The 9,311-nt window shown below is 46.4% G+C and overlaps 1 protein-coding gene across 5 annotated transcripts; it reads left to right on the plus strand.

The window, feature by feature from the left end:
* The first annotated feature begins 1,386 nt into the window (after positions 1-1,386).
* Positions 1,387-6,671, plus strand: AURKB (aurora kinase B). Of its 5 annotated transcripts, none has more exons than XM_037028263.1 (9): positions 1,387-1,443; positions 1,778-1,827; positions 3,192-3,294; positions 3,403-3,442; positions 3,687-3,878; positions 4,177-4,315; positions 4,430-4,578; positions 5,155-5,329; positions 5,491-6,671. In XM_037028263.1, the coding sequence occupies exons 2-9, from the start codon at positions 1,780-1,782 to the stop codon at positions 5,662-5,664; spliced, it is 1,020 nt and encodes a 339-aa protein (XP_036884158.1). In that variant the 5' UTR covers positions 1,387-1,443; positions 1,778-1,779; the 3' UTR covers positions 5,665-6,671. The 5 variants fall into 5 exon arrangements, with proteins under 5 accessions (XP_036884158.1, XP_036884161.1, XP_036884160.1 ...); XM_037028266.1 differs by having other exon boundaries at positions 1,395-1,443; positions 1,755-1,827; XM_037028265.1 differs by having other exon boundaries at positions 1,401-1,471.
* Positions 6,672-9,311: the final 2,640 nt, after the last annotated feature.

Here is a 9,311-nt window from a genome sequence, read left to right on the forward strand (position 1 = left end):
GATCTCTAACATGGTTCATTTCCTGAACATACTACCTACTTTTTGATTTCTTGTTATGTAATATGCTCTCTATTGTATATGCCATTGTAAACTGAATTTTCTGTCACTTGCAGCCCAAAACATTATGAACTGATCTAGAAATCCATACGGAATTATTTGATTTATATTTGCTTGAGTCATATGAAATTTGTGGGTTTTGTAGGTCATAATGATCGACTGGCAGCATTTTGCATCATTCGCAGGCTGCTTCCTTTAGGAGCAGCCGCCGCCGCAATGCTGCTGTGTGGTTCCTTGTCCTTTTCCAGTAGGAGAAAAAGACTTTCCGCCCAGCATTCTGGAGCATTCTAAAATCTGCGCTAAGTGGTCCCCTTAGGTCACATGCTTATCCCTGAAACAATCACCATGATCCTGGATGACCCTGGATGAAAAGGTGTTGACTGATGTAAATCAAACAGGATCCACTCCTGGACCTGGGATAGGGGTCAACTTCCTTCCCCCAAAACTCTAGGTACTTTCAGCAAGTGGGAATCACTCAGAGAATGGATGCTGGCTAGATAACCACAAGGTCTACTGCAGAAGGTCTTCATCAGGTTAGGTGTATTGAGTTGGCAGCAACAGAAACAAACAATACAGAATGGGAGATAGACAAATTAGGATGTTACGATCTGAAGAAAGAGGAAGGGTGGCCAGGAAACACTACTTACAAATATCCACTAGCTATTTTACAGATGGTCCCAAAATGTATTTATTTATCCCAATAATGAAATTCGACGTCGAAAAGAGCAGAGAAGGAGGGAGCATGGCAGGAAGGTGAAAAGTGAGAGCCAGTCCAAACAAGGCGGCCTTCATCAGGAGATGGGTGGAGAAAGGTCTGCTGGGTGGGAAATTCCTATTAGGAATGTGAGCGAAGACTTTAAAAAACAAAATAGTAATGACAAGAATAAGCGCACAAGCAAACGAACAAATAATGTAACAGAATGAAGAGTCCGGAAATATATTATGTATCTACAATGACTTCATTTATCAAGGGTAGCATTTGAATTCCACTGGGAACAGTTCAGTTTGCTGAACAAATGGTGCTGGCATAACTGGCTCTCCACCTGGCAGAAAACAAAGTTAGACTCTAGTTCATACTTACCAGCTATACTAAAGATATATATTTTTTAAAGAATATGAAAATATTTGGGGAGCAAAGGATACCTTCCCAACTCAGAACCCTCGGGGGCTGCAGCTCTCATTGAGCCTCTTCCATTGGGCCCCCGTGGGTAACGTCATGGGAATTCATGACTCATCCAGCCAATGAGAATTGAGCATGGACGCGCGCTCGGCCAATAGGGCCAGGGCGGGAGATTTGAAAGGACCTCGGCGGTGGGACCTCGGCGCGGCCGGGAGGATTCAGTCGTTTGCCAGCGCCTAGGAGGTTGGCTGTGCCACGGGTCTCCGGTGAGCTGACCTTTCGCTCCGGGAGAAGGCAGGTGATCAGGCAGGTCGGGGGTCCGATGGGCGGGCCCTCTCGCACACCGTTCAGCTGCTGAGTGCTCCAGGGTAGACAGAGTGTCCTGGGAAATGGTGGGGCGTGTAGCGGGGCTGGAGTGTCAGGGCCAGCGTCCGGCTGAGCCCTGAGGCGGTCCACGCGTTGACACGCTGAGTTTCCCCAGCCCCAGGCAATCGCTTTCAGCTAGATCGGTCCTACCCTTCCCTTTCTCGCTCTCTTTTTCCTGCTTCTCACGGCTCTGTTTCCCTTCTTTGCTCAGCTCTCCTCCCCCTTTCCTTCTAAGGATGACTCAGAAGGAGAACGCCTACCCCTGGCCCTACAGCCGGCAGATGGTAAGGGCTTTTCCACTTACCCTCCCCCTACCCGCACGGTGAGTTCCGGCTTGGAGATTTGAAGTCCTGCAGAGGGCGATATTCTAAGCACTTTCTTCTCTGTTATTCCTCCAGAGTTTGCTGACAGAACTTGGTCTGGTTATTTGCAGCCACCTCCTGTCAAGTGTTGCCAACTTCCATCTGACCAGCCTGTGAGGGCCTTTGCAGGGCTGAACCTACTTGTTACATACAAATGATAACTGAGCCCGAGCAGGCAGGGTTGGGCTCTCAGGCCAAGATTCCCACCCCTTGTCCTGAAAATCCTGAAAAAAATAGACTTAATAATTTGGAATTTATTTTAGTGACTGCTGTGGGATAAAGGTCTAAACAGAAGGTGTCCCAACACCTTTCACTGAAGAGTTTATCCTCTGATTTGAAGTGCCACCTTTATTACTATATTCAATCCCCGCATATATGTGGGTCTATTTCTTGACTCTTTTGCTCAACTTGCTTGCTTATTTGTAAATTCCATACTGATATTACAGGGAATAGGTTCTAAGGGGCACTGAGGCTTTCTTCCTCTCTTGGTTAAAGAAGAAGGAAGGAGCCACACAGTCTTTGCTCCATTTGTAGGACTTGAGTATCCTGGAGGGTCCATCTTCCTTGTCCACCAGCTCCCTCCCTCAAGAAACACTGAGTGAGGCTGGCAAGAGCGGAGGCTGAAGGAGAAACCATTGTCACTTTTATATTGGTCACTCCCAAAAGAAAGTTTTGTATATTAACTAGAATTTGAAAATGAGAAGCGGTCCAAGGCCATCGGAGTATCCCTCAGTGTCCCTAATGCCCATTGTTGCAAAGGGGTAGATGCTGGTATTTGCTGAACATTCAAGGCCTCAAGGACCTTATCTAAGCCTTAATAGAGTGAGATTTGGGGGGAACTGTGAGAATGTCTCTGTGCTAAAACTCCTTGGACTGTGGATGTTCATTATCCCAGCCCTCTATTGCTTCCTGGGGTGGAGAGCTGGATGAATCAGATGAGTTATGGACAGGACTATAGATAGGGGTTGGACAACTTCATGCCTGAGAATGTGTGGGCCATGGCCAAAGAGATGAAGTGTGAAGTGTTAAGTGTTGTGGCAAGTTTTTGCTCCTTATCTTAAGCTGACTTAGCTTGTTTATTGGTACCCACTAATATGGGGTTCTGAGCAGATTCTTGAGGCTGAGTAGCAATGTTGTGGTCTGAGTGTTCCTCTGTGAACTGGTGTTGGGTGGGCGGGTGGGTAGGTGGCTCTATAGCAAATAATGAAATGCTGCTTGTAGCACATTCCAACCAGGTCACTGGGACAAAGGAATCCTCAGAGCACCCTGTGCTCCTTCCTTCTCAGGCTCAATCTGGCCCGAACACCCTTCCACAAAGAGTCCTCCGGAAGGAGCTTACCACCCCATCTTCGCTTGTCCTCATGAGCCGCTCCAATGCCCAGCCCACAGGTAACTGGGACAAGGGGAAGAGGATTGACCTGAGGGGGCTAGAGTCTGGGGAGGGTGCAGGGATGAAAATATCAAAGGACAGCCTCAACTTACCTGTGCTTTTCATAGCTGCTGCTGGCCAGGACAGCTGTGGGACACCCAATTCAATGTAAGTGCCCAAGCCATGGGGTGGCAAGAGAGGGGGTGGGGCAGTGAACAGGTAGAAAATAAGGGCAGTAGAAGCTAAGGGTGGGAGGGTTAGGGATGTAAGCAAGAAAGCCTGGTCTATCTTCAACTGCCCTGGAAGAGAACTGGGATTGAGGGAGGGATGGGCTCAGGTACAGAGAGAAGGCCAACACTTCAGGTGAGCCACAAACCCATGCTCAGTTGCCTTCCTCACATTCTCTAATTAGGCGGACCTTCACAATTGATGACTTTGAGATCGGGCGTCCTCTGGGCAAAGGCAAGTTTGGAAATGTGTACTTGGCTCGGGAGAAGAAAAGCCGTTTCATCGTGGCACTCAAGGTCCTCTTCAAGTCTCAGATAGAGAAGGAGGGTGTGGAGCACCAGCTTCGCAGGGAGATCGAAATCCAGGCCCATCTGCAGTACGGTCACGCCCTCTGAGCCAAAGTCCCTCTGCTCCCTACCTGCCCCACCGCTTTAAACCCCATCAGACCCAGACTGTTTTCTCTGCAGCTGTGGCTACTTAGAACCCTTGAGCTTTCATTTCCAGCCAGAGCCTTGAATCCAGAGAGCTGTCTCCAGTTCCCCCTTATCACTTCCAGCCCTGGTGTCCCCAGCCTGGTCCACGTCTGACCCCAGTTTGCCCTCTATGGACCTGTCATCTTTCCCATTTCCTCATGCCATGATGCGGCCTGAGGCCTCCTCTGTTTCTTCTCTCAGGCATCCCAACATCTTGCGTCTCTACAACTATTTCTATGACCGTCGAAGGATCTACTTGATTCTGGAGTATGCCCCCCGAGGGGAGCTCTACAAGGAGCTGCAGAAGAGCCGCACTTTTGACGAGCAGCGAACTGCCACGGTTGGGAAGGGGTGGGCACCTGGGATGCCTGCAGTGGGCTTGAAACTGGGGGGGGGATGCTGCTTGCAGCTGAAGGTCCACCCTTGTCTGACCACCTGTCATTGGCCTTCCCAGATCATGGAGGAACTGGCAGACGCATTGATGTACTGCCATGCGAAGAAGGTGATTCACAGAGACATAAAGCCAGAGAATCTGCTCTTGGGGCTCCAGGGAGAGCTGAAGATTGCTGACTTTGGCTGGTCTGTACATGCCCCCTCCCTGAGGTATGGTGTGCCAGGAGGCCAGCCGTGGGTGTGAGGCTGGGGCGTTCAGAATAAAACCACTCCAGATCTTGTTACCCAGGAACATTTGGGTTCGTCTTCATGTAGATACACAGACACAACAATATCTTTACAAAAGTGGGGGACTCACCATTTTGTTGCCCAGATTTCATATTCAATACATTGGGACTGTCTTGCCATATTGAGAATACTCCTACATCATTTTTAATGGCTTTTTAGTATTGTATAGGAGAGATGAAATGTAATTTATTTAAGCAGGACGTACCTGATGGACATTCAAGATGTCTCCATTTTTTCCTTTAATTCTAAGGTGAACATTGCCATCTTATCTGATTATTCTAAGACACATCCCTCTGTGGAAATGCTGAGGCAGTGTGTAAGCCTACCTCTGGGGCTTTGGTTTATAGCTTCACTTCACTGCTACCCAAAACCCTGTTAGAACCAGGCTGGAACACTCCCCTGCTGCACCCCCGGGGGCTCAGCTCCCTGTTGTCAGGCAGCTGGAAAAAGGCAGGCCCTTTGTCTCTGGCATCCCTGCTCACTCCCCGCCCCATCCAGGAGGAAGACGATGTGCGGCACCCTGGACTACCTGCCGCCAGAGATGATCGAGGGGCGCATGCACAATGAGAAGGTGGACCTGTGGTGCATCGGCGTACTCTGCTATGAGCTGCTGGTGGGAAACCCCCCCTTTGAGAGTGCTTCGCACAATGAAACATACCGGCGCATTGTCAAGGTAGAAGGGTTGACCCCAACTGCCTGGCTGGGGAGATGGGGGGCTGGGAGTGCAAAGAATGTAGTTGTAGGGACCACGTAAGTCTCCAGATAGAATGGGCAGTCAGGGAAAAAGCAGCCGGGGTGAAACTAATGAGTCCTTTCTTCTATCTACTTCTGCAGGTGGACCTGAAGTTCCCCTCTTCTGTGCCTGTGGGAGCCCAGGACCTCATCTCCAAGCTGCTCAAACATAACCCCTCAGACCGACTGCCTCTGGCTCAGGTCTCAGCCCACCCTTGGGTCCGGGCCCACTCTCGGAGGGTGCTGCCACCCTCGGCCCTTCAGTCTGTCTCCTGAATCGTCCCTGTCATTTACTCAGTTACATCTGTATTTTGTATGTTTGTATATGTGTAGTTGGAAGGAGGAGTCTCTGGCCTGTTTCCTTATCTGTCTTCTACCTCCTTTTTATTTAATAAAGGCTGAAACGTTTTATAATGATGAATATAGATGTTTACAGGTGGAGACTTTGCTGGGGAGGAAGCTGTCCTCTATAGGGAGGAGGCTGGGGAGTTGCCTGCTCTGATCGCCAGGGATGCCTACTGCATCGCTGCCCCTGGTAGCACCCTCCCTCGGCTCTGATACTGGCCTGGTCAGCGGCCAGCCACCTTGCCCCCACTGTCTTTTCTTTCCCCTGCTCTGATTCCCAGAGTCTGGGCCCACTGGGGACCTGGGCTCCACTGTGCTAAGCCTGATCTCTCCCCACCTCTTACTTCTCACTCTCAACTGTCTGACCTCTAGTGTTTCTCCTGGTTTAGTCCCTGCCAACCTAGGAGCAACTGAACAGTGCTGTTCCCTAGAAGTTGTCCTGTTCTGTTTGTTTTATTGCTCTGGTCACGATTTGATACAGGAGTCAACAAGCAGTACAGGTGGTGTCTCGTTTCTGACTCAGGTTTCACTGTTAAATAGATTGTTTGCCGTAGGTTTACCCTCATTTTGCAGGTAAAGCAACCGAGACACATGATCTCCCAAAAGTCACACAACTAGCAAGGGGGGCCCAGTTTTAAAACTCCATATTTAATACTGTGCTAGAATGGTATAATCTTGCCTTTTCATAACACACACATTTATTGTATATGTATATATATCACAGAAGTGGAACAGGAATTACAGTTCTTGCTGTTATTAAGTATAGCCTTAAAAAAATCCTTTATCAGGTTAAAATAGGCCTGTTCTCTTTTTACTTTGCTAAGCATTTGGGTTTTTAGTATCAGTAGGTGTTAACTTTTCATCATATGCTTTTCCTGTATTGATTATTTGCTCTTTTAATCATTGTGGTGAAATACATCAATAAATGTTTTTCTTTTTATTTTACCTCAGTTTTTCATGATGTATTGGATTCCTAGAGCCTCAGTAATAAAGTACGACAAGCTTGGTGATCTAAAACAACAGAAATTTACTCTGGCAGGTCCAAAGTCAAGGTGTCCACAGTACCATACTCCCTTTGATGGCTGTAGGGAACATCTTTTCCTCTTCCAGCGTCAGGTGGCTTCAGGCTGGCTGTGGCTGCATAACTCCAGTCTCTGCTTTCCTCTTCACATGGCCTTTCCCTCTTCTGTCTCTGTCTCTTCTCTGTGTCAGGGACACTACTCATTTGGTTTATGACCCACCCAGAGCCCAGGATGACTTCAAGATCCTTAATTACATCTGCATAGACACTTTGCCCCCAAAACTGCACATTCATGTGTTCATAGGACATATACATATCTTTGGGGGCCACAATGCAACCCACTAAATGGGCCCATAGATGAACACAACCGAATGATGTTGTAAGACCAAAAGGGAAAAAGACAGTCTGCCCATTTCTCTTCCCAGAGACATCTAATTCTGAGTCTTTTTGCTAATTTGTTTTACTTTACTTTTAGTATTTACCATCCATTTCCAAATCACATGCTTCTGTTGCTGTTTCACAAATTCTCAATTTTAAGTATTACCTATTGTTTACCTGCTATAAAATTTAAGGATTAACTCTTTTACCCCTCTGCCTCTATACCTATGCACACGTCCTGTCCCTGCATCCTGATATAGTTATGTCATACTTTTTGATTCGATTTACTGATTTGACAATAGTTATTGAGTTCCTTTGACATTCCAGGCTCCATTCTAGAAGCTGGAGGTAAAGCAGTGAATAAAATAAAATCCTCTATGCTCATGGATCTTGCTAATCTAGAGGATCAATACCCAGTGTTTGTATTATCATAAGATGCTAGCCAAGCTGACTCATGTGGCATTCTAGTATTTTCCTTATGTAACTTTTGACCGTCCCTGAAGTTGTCTTATTTGCTCAGTCCCCTGCATATAGGTCACAAATCCATCTCCAAGTTTTTCAGTGAGAGCAGTTCTTCAATGTTAAAGCTATTGACATCCATCAGAGTGCCATTTCATTGCATCATACAGGCCTGATACAGTATTTTATATCAATATTCTCTAATTACGATTATGAATTGTTCTCTGATCCAGGAGTATTTTAAAGGTATTTTTAAAATTCCAAACACATGGGCTCTCCCCTGCACCATTTTCCTTCACCCTCACCACTACGCCTGTTGTGCAAGCGCCCTGTGCTTGTTTCAATTTACACAAATGAATCAATTCACTCATGAATAGGTGAAACTCCCCTTTCCCAATTAAACTAACACCAGTTTGACAACATCTTTTTAGTCCTCTTCCTTTGTATTTACATTCCTATCTATATACTCCTAGAAAACCATTTTTTTTTAGCATTTGGGGATTTCTTTAATGTAAACAGCATTGGCCTGTATGTGTTGTTTTGTCACTTCCTTTTTGCCTTTATGGTGCCTTAGAAGACTCTCTATGACAGTCTGAGTAGATGTGCTCTGTAAAACTGCTGCACCGTAATCCTTAATATGAACATTGTAGGTTCTTTAGAAAGCCATTCTGTTGATGGACATGCAGACTATCTTCAGTGTGTGGTACTATGACCATGTCTTTTACATGCTCTCTTGTGCTCCTATGTAAGGACTTCTCTGGGGAAGATCTGGAGAAGGACACAGCGCTGCTGGGTGGTAAGGTACACCTTGGAAATGCTCAATAGACTTTGCCCAGTTGCTCTCCAAGGTGGTGGGGCAGCTCACACTCCTACCAGCTCTAATAGAGGATATCCGCTCTCCTGCACCCTGCTCTTGTGTGTTGGCTTTTCCACTCCCCAAGTCACCAAAGCTCCTTGAGCATGTTGAATTTGTTTCCACCCCAGGGCCTTTGCACTTGCTCTTCCCTCTGTATAGAATGCACCCTCAATGATTTTGTCGAGCTGCTAAATTAACCAACCCTGATGTCCTTGGACATTTTCCTATTATATGTATCTTTTACTAATTTACTTGTAAAGGCAAGGGATATTCATTTGTCATATACTTTGCCAATATTGTTTACCTTTCTGCAATTTTTCTTTCAACAGAAAGTTTAGAGTGGCTTTTCCATAATGAAGTCTTTTAGTTTAATGTTGTCTAATCTATTGTCTTTTTCCTTTATGCATTTAATGTTTGGTTTTCTTTTAAAAATCTTTATTATCCCAAACTTATAAGAAAACATGCAGCTCTGTTTACGTTCAGTACTTTTCTTCTTTTTCATTTAAAATTGTCTTGTTCCTTGCCAGGTGTGGCTCAGTGCATGGAGTGTAGGCCTCCTGATCGAAAGGTTGCCGGTTCCATTCCCTGTCAGGGCACATGCCTAGGTTGAGGGCCAGGTCCCCAGTTGGGGGCGTGCGAGAGGCAACCAACTGATGTTTCTCTGGCACATCGGTGTTTCTCTCTCTATCTTACCCACTTCCCCTCTAAAATAAATGAATAAAATCATTAAAAAATAAATAAAATTGTGACTAGCCCTGCCTGGGCAGCTCAGTTGGTTAGAGAATCATTCAATATGTGCCAAGGTTGCAGGTTCCAAAATGGGTCAGAGCACATAAAAGTATTAACCAATGAATGTGTGAAAAG

Source organism: Sturnira hondurensis, unplaced genomic scaffold (assembly GCF_014824575.4).
Source record: "Sturnira hondurensis isolate 20B ecotype Veracruz unplaced genomic scaffold, ASM1482457v3 Scaffold0019835, whole genome shotgun sequence".
NCBI lineage: Eukaryota > Metazoa > Chordata > Mammalia > Chiroptera > Phyllostomidae > Sturnira > Sturnira hondurensis.

Coding starts and splice junctions, on each gene's coding strand:
- AURKB (XM_037028263.1), top strand. CDS start 1,780: ATGACTCAGAAGGAGAACGCCTACCCCTGGCCCTACAGCCGGCAGATG. Junction 1,828..3,191: donor GGCCCTACAGCCGGCAGATG/GTAAGGGCTTTT, acceptor CTTCCTTCTCAG/GCTCAATCTGGCCCGAACAC. Junction 3,443..3,686: donor TGTGGGACACCCAATTCAAT/GTAAGTGCCCAA, acceptor TTCTCTAATTAG/GCGGACCTTCACAATTGATG.